The sequence below is a fragment of the Osmerus mordax genome, chromosome 21 (assembly GCF_038355195.1).
Source record: "Osmerus mordax isolate fOsmMor3 chromosome 21, fOsmMor3.pri, whole genome shotgun sequence".
Classification (NCBI taxonomy): Eukaryota; Metazoa; Chordata; class Actinopteri; order Osmeriformes; family Osmeridae; genus Osmerus; species Osmerus mordax.
The window spans coordinates 8,296,456-8,314,264 of record NC_090070.1 but is presented as its reverse complement, the minus strand read 5'-3'; the positions used below and the strand labels follow the sequence as shown (position 1 = coordinate 8,314,264).

At 48.0% G+C, this 17,809-nt stretch overlaps 1 protein-coding gene across 3 annotated transcripts; it reads left to right on the top strand.

Annotated features, from left to right (window-relative positions):
• The first annotated feature begins 30 nt into the window (after positions 1–30).
• On the top strand, positions 31–17,405 carry pik3r5 (phosphoinositide-3-kinase, regulatory subunit 5). 3 transcript variants are annotated; one of them, XM_067259393.1, is made up of 18 exons: positions 62–202; positions 7,144–7,258; positions 8,131–8,246; positions 8,576–8,644; positions 9,648–9,786; positions 10,367–10,436; positions 11,237–11,411; positions 11,615–11,777; positions 12,088–12,156; positions 12,361–13,274; positions 13,558–13,683; positions 14,104–14,235; positions 14,434–14,527; positions 14,868–14,944; positions 15,096–15,189; positions 15,360–15,442; positions 16,027–16,139; positions 16,338–17,405. In XM_067259393.1, exons 2-18 carry the CDS (start codon positions 7,159–7,161, stop codon positions 16,483–16,485), a joined length of 2,682 nt encoding a protein of 893 aa, XP_067115494.1. In that variant the 5' UTR covers positions 62–202; positions 7,144–7,158; the 3' UTR covers positions 16,486–17,405. The 3 variants fall into 3 exon arrangements, with proteins under 3 accessions (XP_067115495.1, XP_067115494.1, XP_067115493.1); XM_067259392.1 differs by having other exon boundaries at positions 16,024–16,139; XM_067259394.1 differs by lacking the exon at positions 7,144–7,258 and having other exon boundaries at positions 31–202; positions 16,024–16,139.
• The last annotated feature ends 404 nt before the right edge of the window (positions 17,406–17,809 follow it).

Genomic DNA, 17,809 nt, shown 5'->3' with positions numbered 1-17,809 from the left:
CCGCTCCTTCAGTCCTCTCTCTAGGGGTGTGCACTGCAACTGCAACTGTCAGTCTTTCGTAGCACGGCACTGCTGAAGGATGTGGTCTTGCCAGCGCTTCCTTCTTTTCTCTCATGAATGAATGGATTCGATATTCAGAGAGCCACCGCTCGCACTCAGAGAGAGACACCAAGAGGCTATGGATGTTGGATCGTAAAGCCAGGTAGGCGGATTGAACGTCGTTTTCCTGAAGTGAAACGTGGGGCTTTTTATGCAGGCTTGAACCAGACCTAGAACTGATTTGGGATGTTGTAGAATTGTTACGTTGATATGACTGGATGCAGACAGGATTTAGAATTTTTGTGGGAAATGGTTGAACCTTTAGAATCTGACCTTTGAAGGGTGTTTTTGCAGTACTGCCGGTATGTGGTCAACAGCACTGGAGATCTGATCTTGGATATCATTTGCATAGTCAGTTGTTGTCCTGTGTTGCATATGGATTGCAGAGTGTCTTTAACAACCACAGCTAGATACGTTCGGTAGTCAGGGTAACAGTAAACCCAAAACAACACACTTACAGACACATCCTTCCGTAGATCTGCGAGGGGAACTAATCCAACTGTAGCTATCTTTGGAACAAACTCCGTTAAGTTTCCTCTATCCTCTAGAATCTGTGTGTCACTGTCATGTGGCTGGCTGTTGTAAAGGCCAAAGGATGTTGAGAAAGACTTTATTTGACAGGGACACTTTGTTACTCCCTGATGACAAAGGTGTATGGTCACTTATGTCATAGACTTGTATTGTATTGTAATTAAAACACAATCCAGCCATCAAGCAGAACTACTGAACAATCGTACACCTAAACCCAAATATGTTTGAAAAAGGTTTGAACTTGGTTGTCAGGGATATTGAGGCGATGCATGGATGGGTGTCTCTCATAACTGACCTGGTTAAGCCGTGGTTGAACAGAGATGTTATTTGATTAGCAAATTACCCTTAAATGATAACAACATCAAACACCAGGAAGTCAAATGAGATATGCTGACCGTATGAACCATTCACATGCCATCCTAACTCAGTGTGCATGAGTGATGCACAGCATCAAAGTCAATGAAAAGGGCAGAGAGGAGGGGAGATGTTGTCACCCCTCACCCCAAACAAGCATCATTTTAGAGAACTCGCCAGATGCAATTTGATGATACAATCGTAAAGACGGTTGCAAATACGTAACCGGGCTGATGTTATGATGTGGCAGTGATACAGTTCTAGTGTCTGTGCTTAAAGAAGTCAATGTGCTGAAACTCCTCTGTAGGGCAGCTCCATAACCCTACACACACACACACACACACACACATACACACACAGCTCTGTGGCCAGTGTGTGTACGTGTGTGTGTCTGACGATGGACATGATTACGGTGATGACCCATAAGGTGTTTTGACACATGCAATCAATAGTAAGCCATCACCTTGGTGACGCTTGGATGATTGGCAGCATAGTCATCCAATGGAGATGGGGGACTGGGAGCCTGTCACAGAGATGACGTGTTTCTCTTCCTGATCAGTCACTGACAGTGAGACACAACTTCTGCATCTGCATGCCGTTAGCCATGAACCTGTCATGCAATCATCACTATGGCTTCATGACTCCTTCCAAGGATTGTTGGTTTGAGCTTCTGAGTGTCTGAGGATTGAATGCATGGGATGAGAGAGGCTTTGATCTGGTTGTCAGACAGATCGATCAAATACTCAGAGTCTTCCCATTCAGGTCGTTAGAGGTTGAACAACTGAAACTGACAACAGTGACACCCATGTTTGTCAGACGGTGTTGATAACTGTCACAGGTCTCTTGCAACTTGATTCACAGCCTCTTCCTGTTTGCTTGCTGTTACGTGCGGGCCTTATCTACGGAATCTACGTTTTCACCTTTTCTCAACTCTCTCCCACTCAATCTCTATCTCTCTCTCGTTCTCTCTCTCTTTCTCCCACCCTATCTCTCTCTCGCTCTCTCTGCTGCGCTCTCTTTCTTTGTCTCTCTCTCTCTCTTTCACACACATGCACACACAGTCTTGACACCTGTTCCATTTCCCTTCTGTCTGTCACAATCCACAGAATACATTTGACCAGTATTAGTACTCTAATGCTCCAGTAATACACAGGCTGGAGATTACAGCACTGCGTTGTGTCTTCATTGTGAGCTTGACGTCTTGAGGGATTCCTATATTTGGTCTTCATGAGCAGTGCAAGATCGAAAGTATCATTACGTACATAGCTGGACCCATACAGTACATCATGTTACTGTAACTTGTAGATCCAGTTTGGAGTTCATAGTACCGTACTAGCAAAAAAACCAAAGTAATCAAACCATTGCAATGCAAAGCGTAAACTTTTGCTTACAGTAATTACCTTCCAAAGATCTCAGTGGAGGAAATTGGACTGGAGCTCATTCAGTTTTAATATGAAAAGACATCGAGCAATGATTCAGAAGAGTACATACAAAAGGAAAACACATGCAGTTGCATCATAAGAAGAGAGAATCTGAATGAGAGCCAAACCTCAGCAGACATGCCCCTGACACCTTATTGTTTTCTAACCTTCATAGAGCACTTCTCTGTGGACTGTATCTACTGTACCTGTCTGGCCCTCTGTGAGAAAGACTTCCCTCACTGACCGGCAGCAGGTCTGACAAAAGGGAAGCACTCAGTTACTGCGGAGGCTTTATTGTTCGACTGATGTTATTTCCTAAAACCAGAAGAGGTTCTCATGCGGTCTTCCATGGGAGAGAATGAACGGGTGGAGAAGGGGGAGGGGGGGGGGGGGGGGGGGGGGGCTACAGACGAGGATTGGACGTGGGACACCATGAAGGTGGTGGTGGGGGGTGTCACATGCAACACATGCGTTCATAAACACACAGACATACGGACACACACACACATACACACACACACACACACGTATGCACACATCCCCCCCCTGGTCTGTGGGAGTCTATCTGAGAGGCTGATCACACCACAACAATGGAGAGGCACCTGTTTCCTTAACGGAGCAGGGGAGCAATCTTCCTGTTTGGGAGTTGTTGGAAATGTGATTAGGGGCAAGAAGTGAGGAGAGGAGGGCAAGGGAGGGGAGAGGAGAGGAGAGGAGGGGGGAGGAGGGGAGGGGTGGGGTGGAGAAGAGAGGAGAGGAGATGAGATCATGTCTGAGAGACTACAAGTGAACCCACAGAGATCTGGAGATCTCTAGCTCTGGCTGATTTGATATAACGGGACTGTGATGACAAAATAAGGTTGGCTTTATGGCAGGATTTATGTCAACCGATGAAGCTGTATACATGCTTACATATAAGGTCGAGTGGTTCTCTCAAACGTTCCTCTTTAGCGTTTTAGATGTGTAATCACTAAGTGTGCTGGCCAGTCTTGTCCAGACTCTAGTATGCTCTCAGACTGTGGTTTGACACAAAGCTTGCCTTGACAGACACAAAAAATATATATATTAGTCAGCTGTCTCAAAATGGTTAACCCCCCACACCCCCACCACAGTTGCAACAGCTGAAAATGTGGAAGTGACCTTGTTGACACTGAGAGCAAGATCATACATCCTCTCCTGCGATTGCAACACTGGCTGCATAAACAACATGTCCAACTCCAACCTTTTCGAAGAAAGAAGCATTTTGCGTTTAGCGTTATTTAGGTTACGGAGGTACAAAATATCCTCTTTCACTCTTCAAATCTTGCTTCAAATCTCCTAAAGTATTAACGGTCTGAATGCAACTCAGTGAGTTTTCCGTAAATCTTCCTTAAAAGCTTCCCGCCGACCGAAGTGAACCACTGCTTATGATTCACCTAGGTTTCACTCAATAAGGTCATAAGAGTTACTTTTATTACCCCTTAGGTGAACAAGTGACCTTGTTTTGGATGCCGGCCATCATAACACCCCTGAATTATTAGTTCCTTCCACTTCTACCTGGCACGCAGCCAGCACGGTGATGTCCCACAATGACCGGGGTCATTAGTGCTGGCATCAAACGCCAACTCCTACACGTATTCACCTTAGCCCCCAGGACACCTCAGGGGGTGGAGATGGGGGGACAATACGCCTTTCTGAGACGGTGGAGGGGAACAGGGGGGGAGTGGGGGGGCCACGTCCACGTGTTGTTTACGCGGGGGGCCGTTTGCCATTGTCGTTGCGGTGAGGAGCGCAGTGCCCCACCCGTGCGGGAGGGGAGCAACAGAGGATGGTAGCCTCTGCTCTGGCCTGGGCCTTTCGCCTCATGCTCTTCCTCTCTCAGTTCCCCTTGCGGTCTTCCAGTCCACGGGAGGGGATCCAGGGGGCAAACCTTGATTTCCCCATCCGCCTCTCACCCCAACAGCCCCCTCCCCCGGTCCCCCTCTCCCAAGTCCCATCTGCACACAATGACAGCTTCCCGTCCGCCAGCCAGCATAGACAAAAGTCCCCCCTGTGAGACTAAATATAGGAGCCCTTCTGCAGATGACGAGGCTATCAGCAGTAGCATAGAGAGCGTCCAAGTGAAGTCTGGTGCAGGTCCGACTTGAACGCAGCACTGGGAAGAGGTTTGTGTAGCTCGCGTCGAGCCCAGGCATTGATCTTGGATGAATATGGGTCACATGCAGGGTCTTCTCCTACAGGGAAAGGCACGGATAAGAATCACATTTGTGCGATTCGGGATGGAAAAGGTTCTCAAGACTGTCTCAAGAGTTGCGCAACGTAATCAAAGTGGAAACCAAAAGACATGGTATTGCTACGTTTCATGGCATCATCACATATCTTAGAAAGATAACAAAGTGTTCGATTTCTGACCATTTCTGGAGTAAGGCCTTGATCTTTCACACTTTCGCTAAGCATATAGCTTATCTAAAGTGTGGTTGACACTCATCATCACTGACATTTGTTTGTTGTTTTGTGAGTCATTTACAATGATATGTTTACCCTACTTCACAGCAGCTTATTTGAAAAAGGGGATTTTTCATTGAGTTAGAAGGACCTGAGATCTTAATCAGTCTGATGAGACAGACAAGGTCAGGCCTAGAGTGTTATGAAGTTTAATGAGGTCAGAAAACAGTCTGAACACTTCTCGACTGCTGCTGAGGCGGCTTTTTTTACCTGTGTGCTGTTTACAAAAGCTCTTATTGAGAGGGGAAGCTGTGCACGTACATGGAAATGCCCTTATTTTGGGTTTTGACACATAACACAAGGAAGTTGAACGAAAACATTTCCCAAATAATGCCACAACCAGTGCTAACATATAATCCCAACATGGGGCAAGAAACAACATCACGTTATTACATGTAGCAAGCGACCTATGTTAGTAACACTGGAAAGGATATATTGTATGGTGTTCTTCTGTTAATGGATCAAACATGTTTTCACAATTTGGCGGTAAAGACTTTCGTTCTGAATCAGGGGATACAGTCTCAATTCGTTTTCACTTCCTTCAGTTTACTAAGGTCAATCTGCTGCCAACATACTTTACACTGGTTGTACCATAGCATAGCGGTGAAGTAACATAGCTATTGCAAATAAAGAACTACTATTTTAAGACAGACAGTATTAACTGTACTGTTCCTAGAAGATACAGCTATAAACATTGTCATTTTGACTGAGGTCATCAACATTCTTTACCGGTGTGTGGGTGAGTGTGATTTCTGTTTAATTTGATCACTTTATTCTGTCACACCGTGTTTGTAGGGACTGATCAGAGATGCCGTAGGCAGACAGTTAAAACTTGCCCTTTCAAGGATTGAGTTTTTGATGAAGCTGCCTCTCCATACATAACAGATGACCCATTCATACCGTGAGTGAAACAAAAAACCCTGACTGTCACCTGGCTGGTGCTGCAAAAGAGGAGGGGGGATGCCCCGTTACTCATCAACTGAAAAAAAGTCAAACGTGTTAAAAAGACATTTACATTACATTTACATTTATTCATTTAACAGACGCTTTTATCCAAAGCGACTTCCAAGAGAGAGCTTTACAAAGTGCATAGGTCACTGATCATAACAACAAGATAGCCAAAAAACATCGCGAGTAGCCAAAACATGAAGCACACATTGTGAACAACCAAAGTAAGTGCCAAAGGGAAGAACCATAAGAGCATGCAGTTAAACAAGTTACAATTAAACAACATGAACCGCTATAATGAAGACATGAAGGCAGTGTTGTTCTCAATGCCCCGGACTGAGTGTGTACATAAGGTCAGGGTGTCAGGTGGCTGAGCGGTGAGGGAGTCGGGCTAGTAATCCGAAGGTTGCCAGTTCGATTCCCGGTCATGCCAACTGATGTCGTGTCCTTGGGCAAGGCACTTCACCTTACTTGCCTCGGGGGAATGTCCCTGTACTTACTGTAAGTCGCTCTGGATAAGAGCGTCTGCTAAATGTAATGTAAATGTAATGAGGGAATCATGCCGTGAATTCAGCTGACCTGATCTTATAACCGCTAGTATCTGTGGTGTATACTGTAGCAAAATGGGTTGCCCCACATTCAGCAGCCTCTTAACGTGATCAGAATCAGAATCAGAATTCGGTTTATTCGCCAAGTATGTTATACAAACACGGAATTTACTGAGGTGCAAACACTAAACATATATGAATCTTAAATTACGTAAAGGTACAGAAGTTTGACTATTCCTAAGAACTAAACAATCTATGAATCTCATTTAGTTCCATGCTTGTGTTTTTTGGGCCAAGTGGCTATGGTGGACATGCTGTGGATGAGAGACACCAGGCCTATTTTCAGGGAGATTGACAAACTGGTTTCAGATATCCTTGTTCCAGGGAAATGAAATAGTCCTCAGGCTGTCTAGCTTTTCGAGGAACAATACGAAGATATGTCATACCTGGCATATCACCTAAATGCAAAACTGGATGTTTACTTCCTTGATCCCAGAGTGAGCTGTTCATGCACTGATGGAACCGATCAAAAGGAAGGGATGAGTGTATGTAAAGGCGTGTGGAGGGGGATTTCCCGCGCGTGCGTGCGTGTGTGTGTGTGTGTACACGCATGTGTCTTCGCGTGGCGTGTTTGCCTGTGTGGGAGCACGCGGTGCTCGAGCGTACGCCCCAGCGTGGCGTGTGTACGCACGACGCAACCTCGACGATCGCCACGGTGAGTTACATGCTGGTGCTTTTTGGGGTTTTTCCCTCCCCAGGGCCCGAGGACGAAGATGCAGTACACCTCATGTACAGAGGACAGGATCCAGCACGCTTTCAACCGGTGCCTGGACGGCCTCAGGAACAGCCCCACATCGGCGCCTACCTGGAACGGTAAGAGATGGCTACCCCAGGTACCCTCGTACAGCCCCCCTCACCCCCATGAACACTGGATCAAATACAGAGTATCAGTCACACGGTGTTCAGTGCGTTATATTAACCCATTCTGGATATATACAGTTGTATATATACAGTATGTTGGGCTTCTGTCCTAACTGGCATGACTAGATGTGTACAAATCTTCTTGGCTATGGTCAAAAGTTTAAAAAAAAACGCCTTCCTAAGATGCTTTCACGGATCATCGTTTTAGATGCGCAGCGACTCACGTATCGATGTAACATCCATGCGATCGACCACCGGTGAGGTGATATCTCTCTTGTTCTGTGACTACAAAGTGGGAGCACAGCATGCGCATGACCTGAAACGTGAACTCGTGAAACCCAGCTCGACTGGGAGAGAACTGTTTACCGTCGCACGGCGCCGACTTGTTTTTCTCACCTCGAGGAGGGGCCGGAACGTTCTGTGTGAAGACAGCGGGCACGTTGGAGCGTGTTGTTGTCGCAAGTAGACTGGCACTGTTATTTTGCATGCAGGAGGAAGTCTAAAAGTTGACACTTGTAGTGAAGGAAGTGGTGGCATAGAGAGCAGCGTAAACGAGGCATTATGGGATGGATGGTGGGCCAAAGAAGGGAGGGGGATTAGCATTCAATTGAAATGCCCCACATGCACACACACCGACCTGGGTCTGATATGGCACGCCTATCTAAAATGTGGTCTCCTTATGACGTGTGGAGGTAGAGTTGTGGCAGCGATGAGTTACACTGAAGGGTTGGTTCTGAAACACGTGATGATGGTCAGATGCTTAACTCACTGGTGAAAATCTCCACGGGTGTTTGACTGTCTGTTTGTGTGTGTGTGTGTTCCAGTCCTGATGTGCTCGGCTGGCCAGTCTATGAATCGCTGGAGTTTGGAGGAACTGGTGAAGAGAGAGCCAGAGAACTTCCTCATCCTCCTTCAACAAATCATCAGGAGAACGAAAGAGGTCAAGGGTCTTTCTCTCTCTTCCTCTCTCTCTCTCTCTCTCTTTCTCTCTCTCTCTCTCTCTCTCTCTCTCTCTCTCTCTCTCTCTCTCTCTCTCTCTCTCTCTCTTCCTCTCTCTCTCTCTCTCTCTCTCTCTCTCCCTTACTCTCTGTCTCTTCCTCTCTCTCTCTTCCTCTCTCTCTCACGCACAATGAAAACATTACGGCCCCAAGATCATGCCGACCGGTTACTCAGGAGATGTAGCATTATGACACCTGGTGGTCACATTGCAGTTGTCGTGTGCCGTTCCATGAACCAAAACAAACCTGCTCCTGTTGTCTCTGCGTGCAGGTTCTGGAGCAGTGTCAATATGAGCTGGTGGCTCCCTTGGCTATCATGTTCTCCTCCACTTTGCTCCAGGTATGTAAACGATCATTTCTACCCTATCCGTGTAACGCCGTCGGCACCTTTGGCTTTAGAAAGAACGACATCCCATCAAGTGTGAGAGCTGCGGCGAGTGGCACCGCATGTCTAGCTTTTCTCGCCCCAGCACCTCCAACCTTGCGCCTTTCACCACCCCACTTGCCTTCCCCCTCCTCGACCCCCACGCTGGACGCTCTAACCCTAACCCTCCTCGACCCCCACGCTGGACGCTCTAACCCTAACCCTAACCTTAACCCTCCTCGACCCCCATGCTGGACGCTATAACCCTAACCCTCCTCGACCCCCACGCTGGACGCTCTAACCCTAACCCTCCTCGACCCCCACGCTGGACGCTCTAACCCTAACCCTCCTCGACCCCCACGCTGGACGCTCTAACCCTAACCCTCCTCGACCCCCACGCTGGACGCTCTAACCCTAACCCTCCTCGACCCCCACACTGGACGCTCTAACCCTAACCCTCCTCGACCCCCACGCTGGACGCTCTAACCCTAACCCTCCTCGACCCCCACGCTGGACGCTCTAACCCTAACCCTCCTCGACCCCCACGCTGGACGCTCTAACCCTAACCCTCCTCGACCCCCACGCTGGACGCTCTAACCCTAACCCTCCTCGACCCCCACGCTGGACGCTCTAACCCTAACCCTCCTCGACCCCCACGCTGGACGCTCTAACCCTAACCCTCCTCGACCCCCACGCTGGACGCTCTAACCCTAACCCTCCTCGACCCCCACGCTGGACGCTCTAACCCTAACCCTCCTCGACCCCCACGCTGGACGCTCTAACCCTAACCCTCCTCGACCCCCACGCTGGACGCTCTAACCCTCCTCGACCCCCACGCTGGACGCTCTAACCCTAACCCTCCTCGACCCCCACGCTGGACGCTCTAACCCTAACCCTCTTCGACCCCCACGCTGGACGCTCTAACCCTAACCCTCCTCGACCCCCACGCTGGACGCTCTAACCCTGGTCGTGCTTGCAGACCCCTTACTGCCCGGCGGACACGGAGCTGCTGAAAGAGGCCGTGGAGGTGTTCCGCTGCTTCCTGACGTGGCCCGAGCCGTACTGCAGCGTGTGCAAGAGCCTGCTGTCCACCCTGCACCAGGAAATCAAGGCACCAGGTAACTGAGGACAGACCAGCCTCACTCCATCCCTAACCCTGAGGTTTAGGGCTCGGACTAACAAGGCTCTCCCAGTCAGTCACGGAGACCGCCCCCTAGTGACAGGAATAGGAAATGCATATGGCTGAAGAGCTGACATGATGACATATTCATCCAGCATCCATTCACTGTTTTGCAATATTGAAATGAATGGAACAAATGACGTGAGTTTAGCGTGTTCCGGCAGTTGTGCGCGGCTCGGAAATATAGAAGTACAGTTCTCTGAAACGGATGTATGATTTGTATGTTTGGGAAGGAAAGGAGAACAAAACTATGATATAATCATGTAATATAATTGGTAACTGGATTATACTGTAAGCCCTGAATGCTTCAAGAAAATCATGTCAACCAATGAATGAATGAGGCATTGAATATCTTAATGGCTGAACAAACATGAGTCCAATCAACCAATCAATAAACCACTTACATCAACGGAACTGTGTACAGTGATTAATGTATTATGTAACTGTGAGAAGCCATTTATTCGGTATGAGTTCACGATGAATGTTATGACGAATGGGTCTAACTTTCTTTTGCACAGGCATATCATTCCACCGAATGGTGAGAGAGGAACAAGGATTGACTACCTCCAGCCATCGCTCAAAGACAATGTAGGTGGACCTGCTACATCCTGTGCAGCTTCTGGTTTCTGAAAAGGGTCTTATCTCTGTCTCCTATTTTCACCCTCGCCTTCTATTTCTCTCTTTCTTGGTAAAAGAGAATTTGTAGACCTTAAATAACTTACTGTGCTTCGATGGCAAAGAGATTGGAAGAAGCGAAGCGGGTCAAACAAAGTTGTCTTTGAGAACGCTTCGATCTTCCTCTTTTTAGGACTTTGTAAAGTGGATATTTGCATGTCGTTAAAGGCTGCGGAAAGTACCCCTAGTGTGTCTACATCCCCTTTCATTCAAAGTTTAGCACACAACTTCCTTTTGCACCTCCACTTCAGCCTTCCCGTATGTGTGTGTGTGTCAGGAATGCAAGCGTGGACCCTAAAGCAGACTCCTCCGATGCTCAAAATATACGTCTTTCCTTCTTTTATTGGAAGTAGAAAACATACAAAAAGCGTCTAATGTACACTGTGGCATGTGAGAAAAACAAAGTACAGAACTAAGAATCCAACGCCACTGAAAAAAACACAGAACAAACAAGGCACAGGTGAAAACAATATGTCCCTCAAGAGAACAGATTAACAGAACCAAAACCAAGACAACACAGCAAGGGCCTCTGGTGGCCAACAAAGAGTCACAACCCTGGCACTGTGGATGCCGGCCCGCCATCCTACAACATCATCAAATATGTTTCCCCACGTGGCTGTTATCGACCACGCACTCACATATAGTCTACACATTCCACGCACGCGCACACTCTCGCCTCCTGACACCGTGCTCTCTCTATGTGGACCCTCTAGCACCGTGCTGCTCATGAACCCTGGCGAGGTGCCCGCTGACTTCCTGTCTGTGGCGGAGCAGCTGAGCGGTATCCAGCACTCCCGGAGAGACGTCTACATCACCCTGGTCAAACACGCCTACCAGGCCGCCATGGGAACCAAGTACGCCCTCAGCAGCATCCACCAAGCCCTGCAGGTACAGCTAGCCCATAATTAGCTTCTTCCACAGCCGAGAAAGCTTCTTGACATAGTGGTGAAAAAGACTTACAGAATTACAGTCGTAAAAGGTATTCTTGAATGCACAGTAAGCGACCATGTTATGTCCATGTAAAACTGTGATATGAGGGTGGTTGTAGTTCTCGATGGAATTTGGACCGCATTATTGCCGTCCTACTACAGGCCAAAAGTGTGGATGAACTAGAGGAGATCTTTGCCATGGTAACTGACATCCTGGAGACGGCCGCCACCAGCCCTCAGAAAAGCCGAGGTCACGTGACCCAAGAACTGGAGGGACTAAGGGAAATGATTGGCATCCCGGCGTCCAATGGGAGGAAGTCTGAAGGTAAGACAGTTACTCTAGCTAACCTATGACCCTATAACCATAGATACCAGAATGATAGTTAGCTTTGTTTTTAGGTCTTGTTTCAGTGTCTCTGTTTCTTACATTTACATTTACATTTAGTCATTTAGCAGACGCTCTTATCCAGAGCGACTTACAGTAAGTACAGGGACATTCCCCCGAGGCAAGTAGGGTGAAGTGCCTTGCCCAAGGACACAACGTCAGTTTGCATGACCGGGAATCGAACTGGTAACCTTCGGATTACTAGCCCGATTCCCTCACCGCTCAGCCACCTGACTTCTTCTCTCTACAGGAATGCTCCAGACCCTCCCCGTGCCCACAGCCAAGTCCTACATGTTTCACTGGGACACTGACAACTTTGGTAAAGATGAAATGAATGTCAATTTGTATCTTCATGTCACTCTGAAAACCCCTACCCTTGATTGAATGGTAGACTGCATGCCTTTTACTAACGCTTGGTTTTTAAACCTGGGTTTTCAGTAAGGTTGCACTCGCACACTGAATCAAAAAGGCATTGTTCACCTAACCACCTCTTGCTATTCCACTTTCCTTTGTGGTTCTTCAGACATCCTAAACACGATCCTGGAGCAGGAGCATGATCCAGCCGGACTCCCCCCCTCGGAGGAGGACGAAGAGGGGGAGGAAGAGGAGGGCGATCCGGATGAGGACGAAGAGGTCGGGGCCGAGGTCTACCTGGAGGAAGGAGAGGAGGAAGAGAGCGGACTCGAGGACTACAACTCCATGTCCTTCATCCCCAACGGTTACGACTCGGACCACAGGGCCTCCACCTTGTCAACCGTCTCCTCCCTCTCCACCGCCTCCAAAGACTCCATGTACTCCACAGTCTCTGTGGCCTCCAGGTCCTCCGCCCCCTCCTACCTCTCCACCACATCGGGCGTCGACAGCGACTTTTTCGAGGACCCCGACGACTGCTCCTCCTCCTCCACCTCCTCCTCCACTCTCCCCGCCCACGGCAAGAACTCCAAGTCCGGCAAAGGCCGGCTCAGCCTGCAGTTCCCCCGCTTCCTGCAGTTCTCCCGCAAGCCCCCCAAAAACCCCAACCTGGTCCGGGCCAAAAGCCTGGGAAGCCCGGAGTCCAGGAACCTGCTGGCGGTCAGGTCCAAACGGCGCTCCAACTCCCTCCCTCAGCAGGTCCACCTCCGCAGCCTGGAGCCCGGGCACCAGACCCTCCGGCACGTGTGCTTCAGACGGAGGCCCATCCTCAGCAGCGACGAGGACGGGAAGCAGGTGACGCTGAGGGTGGCGGTGTTCGGCGCCGACCACATGGCGGGCAAGGTGGCGCGGGCGTACAGCAGCCTGAGGAGGAGGGAGGACGAGTGCCCGCACCTCAGCAGGGCCTTCAGGCTGCAGTTCTACTTCGTGCCGGTGAAGAGGGACGGGAACGCCGGAGGGGCGGTGGTGCCGGGGGGCGGGGGGCCGAAGGGTCCCAGTCCGTCTGGGAGTCCGCTGAAAGGAGCCGTGAGTAGGACCGACGACGTTAGTGTCTGTGGATAGAACGGGCGTGACGAGAGAAGTGGTGTAAAAAACGCTTAAAAAGCGGCGATCGTTTCTCGCCGCGTAACTTTGCACAGTAAACACGGAAATCAATCTCGACGGCTCTGCGGACAGCGTGTTCGGATGTCGAGCCGACCTAGCCTAAAACGGTCGTTTGAATAGTCGGAAAAACGTCACGGCCGTTCTCGAGCATTACGATTTGGACACGCCAGGCTAAAAATAGTATTTGTTGTTGTTGTCGGTACAGAACCTCAATCCCCTGTCCACGGAGGACAGCACCAATGACATCGCCCGCTTCGTCGGCATGCTGGATCCCTGGTATGAGAGGAACACCCTGAGCCTGCTCAACCTGCCTGCCAGCGTGGTATGCCAGGTAAACACATCCCGAATCACACATAACACACAACGTTAGTCATCACGAATGGCAATGCAAAACCGGGGGGCTCAGATGGCTGAGCGGTTAGGGAATCGGACTATTAATCAGAAGGTTGCCGGTTTGATTTCTGGCTGTCAAAATGACGTTGTGTCCTTGGGCAAGGCACTTTACCCTACTCGCCTCGGGGGAATGTTCCTGTACTTACTGTAAGTCGCTCTGGGTAAGAGTGTGTGCTAAATGAATAAATGTAAATGTTAAAAACATGCAAAAGCATCTAATTCATCACAGATGAATGCGTCGAATAATGCGATGCATTCATCACAGATAGTAGACCACAGTCAGACTTGCTCGCGTCAGTGATTACAACCGCATTGTGTTTCAGAGGAATGCCAGAATGAATTTAGATTTGTTTTACAGCAAACATCCAAGACGGAGTCAGAGTCATATGACAACTCATATGAACAGCCCCTGCCCATCCTTGTGGATTTGGTGCTGTATTACTGTCGTCATGCCGACCGCCCTGCACTAATCCAGCTCTACCAGGCTGAGGTTTGTCCTTCTCTCTCTCTCTCTCTCTCTCTCTCTCTCTATCTCTTTTTCCTTTCTCAGTTTCTTGCGTACACATACATGTACAGTTAAACACACTTGGACATTGGACATTTTAGCGCCACAAAAACATGTCCCCCACTACGAATGAAGTGAAAGCTTCATTTGGTTCAACGGGTGCTCTTCTGTCCCTGGCTGTAGCTGACGTTAGCGGGCGGAGAGAGGAAGACCGAGGTCCTCATCCACTCCCTGGAGCTGGGGCACACCGCCGGAACGCGGGCCGTCAAGGCCATGGGTGAGTCCTGCCCCTTGGGGTGTCCTAGCAACCATAGTCCATAAATAAACAGCCCAATCATCATTTTACAAACAGACTGACGCATCGCATCAGTCACGGGTTTGAGACCGCTCAGGATGTGGGGCGGAACAGGGAACATCTGCCTTCTCTGTTTCAGTGATTCATTCTGTTTCAGTGATTCATTCTGTTGCAGTGATTCATTCATTCCGCCTCTCGGTTCCTTTTTCGGTCCCGTTTCGATTCCCTGCCAATTCAAAAGGATTGAAATATCCTCCATGGCCGTGCCTTGACTGTGGGGTTGTATTCGTTTGTTGAGCACGATCTGTGGTTGGCTTTCCAGGTGCTGCCCGTAAGAGGTTTGGGATCGATGGAGACCGAGAGGCGGTGCCTCTAAAGCTGGAAGTTGTTTACAACAGGGTAGGTTGCTGTGTTTGGACTGTAAAACTATCCAGAATGGTGCAGTTCTATGAAACTGCATCAGTATCACGCATAATGCCCGTCAAAAACATGATCTTTCGGATCAAAACCTTACTCTCTCTGTCCCTCTCTCTCTTTATCTCTCTCACAGGTGGTCATCAGTGGTAGAAGTCTGTGGAAGAGAGCAGATAAACAGTACACCTCCATAACCTTGACCAAAGCTTGCAAGAACCCCGAGGAACTAGGTATTGTGTTAAAGCGTCGCAAAAGAATAACATCAACGTTCTAGAGCTGATCTTATTACCAAACTGCTCCATGTACCATCGGAATTCAGCCATTCCAGTCATCTGGAAAAGTACTTGAATCGTAACTTCTACTGCTTTTCCCAGATTTGTAAAGTATTTGATCTGTTTAGATTCAAAGATGGAGTGTCTGCAGCTGACAATGACGGAAGTCCTGAAGAGACAAAACTCCAAATCCAAGAAGGGCTACAACCAGGTGAGCAGGAAGTGATGCCTCACGTCCGTGGCTTGTGGTCGAAACAGAGCGAGGCATGCACGCTCGTAAACAACATCTCTGCTATCTGCAGTCTATATATAAAGCCACTGAGAATTGACGGGTGCAGTAATATCGCTACAATCTCTGAGTCTGAGAAAACACTCCTTCAAAACGCGGCCCCAATTCAAAAGCCACTTTAAAGCCTGAACTCGCAGCCACACGCTTGTTTGTTTGAGCACCAACGCTCTGCGGAGGTTTGACACATTATGCAAAGTGCAGGAGCATGACAGCCTGCAATAGGCATGCATGTTCCAAGTGTAAGTGCAGCATGAATTTCTGGTTGGTTACTGGTACATGGTCAAGTCAGTTTATTTCTAGAGCACATTTCAAAACAGCCAATGCCGACCAAAGTGCTGTCCAAACTCATCAAATAGGGCAAAACAACAATAAGTAGGAACAACAGACAAACAACACAATTACAGTAAGCGCGAGTGACCCTAAACGGACTGGAAAGCCAAAGAATAAAAAGATGTTTTACGAGGAGTAGTGGTAATGAACTCTGAACTCTGAACTCTCTGCAGCAGCTGAGTGTCACAGAGGTGAAGGTGGACAAGGTACATGTCACCGGAGGTGACAACACCACCTTCGCTGTGTGTCTGGACCAGGATGAGAAGAAGATCTTCCAGAGTGTCACCAAGTAAGGGACAGGACTCTCCAACAGTGCACATGCCCTCACACGCATAGGAATACAGCGCAGACACGCGCGTGCACACGCAAACACACGCTTGACTAAATCGAGGGTGTTGGTAAACCGTTTGATTGCTCGACACACTAACTGCTGCGTCGCCATCCCCCCTTGCCCATCCCTCCTTCTCCCCTCTCTCTCCTCTCCCAGGTGTGAGGTGTCCGTGTGCTACAAACCAGACAGCTCATCTGACTGGAGGTTGGGCAAGACGTTGCCCGGGCAGATCCAGCCCCTGAACCCCACCTTCTGCTCTCTCCTCTGCCTGCCCATAGCCACCTTTAGTGGGGCACAGCCTTGAGACCAGTGGCCCTTCAGTGGATCCTCACCTAGGCGAAAAACCTGGGAGAAGCCGTGAGAAACTGGTCTAGTTGGTGGAAAGAGACATTTTATCTGCTGGACACTATGGTTTATGTGAATACTGTACATATGTGTATGTATGTGTGAAAATAACTTATAATGTGCACCTTGGTAATACGTTTTGTACACTGTAATCGGTTCCCAGCAATACTGAAAGCACTGACGCACTGAAGTTGTTACCCTGTCTACAGCAATACAGCACTCGTTTCCTGAATTTAAAATGGAACAATTACACTGACTTGACAAGGCCAGCAGGAGGCTCTGTTTCATCATTCTCAAGACAAACTTTGTTGTCTGGCAGATTTGTAACTCATTTTACATTTTGCTTCCACAAACACCTCTTTCAAATAATTCATTTGTTTGTAGATTTAATGTATAAATTGAGCATTGTATATATTTATCATTGTATTTCACTCTGTGTTGGACATATGTAATTCATAATTAATTGAAGCCTAATCTTGTGTGTAACTTGTGGTTCTAGAGAATATAGGATGTAAATATCTAGACCTCGTCTTCAAATCAGAACTTGATGAACGTAATTTATTTCAATCTCTGGTTTGCACTGAAAGCAGATCTTTCTTTTCAATAAGACATACTATAGTTGTGTCTGTCAAACATTGCTGCACCAGCACATGACTTCTCCGAAATACTAGAGATCAACAAAAAAATAAAAAAGATTAATACAAATATGAATCAAAATTGTTGTATGGTACGTCAATGACAAAATAACAAACTAGTTGTCTGGCACGATTTTCTCTTCCTTGTGGTACAAAAATGACAGTAGTTTTGTGTGGTTTATGTTATGTGAATGTATACTTTGTATAATCTAAGAAATGTACAAATTAAAGATATTTCAATTAAACTTGGAACGTCTTTTTAAATGACTATACAGTTGTCAGTAATCTTCTAGATACAGAGATTGAACAGAATATCGAACTATAGGCAAAAAATTGGACGAAGTTGGAAAATGTGGCAAGTGTTCGCCTAATGATAATGACCCAAGGACTTGTCCTGTTCGTGACATTGATTGGATGAGCGGTTTGCAAGAATTTAAACATGCTCGCCGATATTAAACAAGTTCCGTTAGTCGCCATGTTGAACGCTCACTCCGCTCTCAAATTATGTTATGATAACTGAGTGCATGGTGCCCTTGGTCAACAAAGAAATTGGTCACACTTTTGTTATGATCCCCACAAGGACACTTTGTATTTTAAAGTGAAATAGCCTACTTGAGATACTTGAAATGCTATGAGTCCATCAGACAA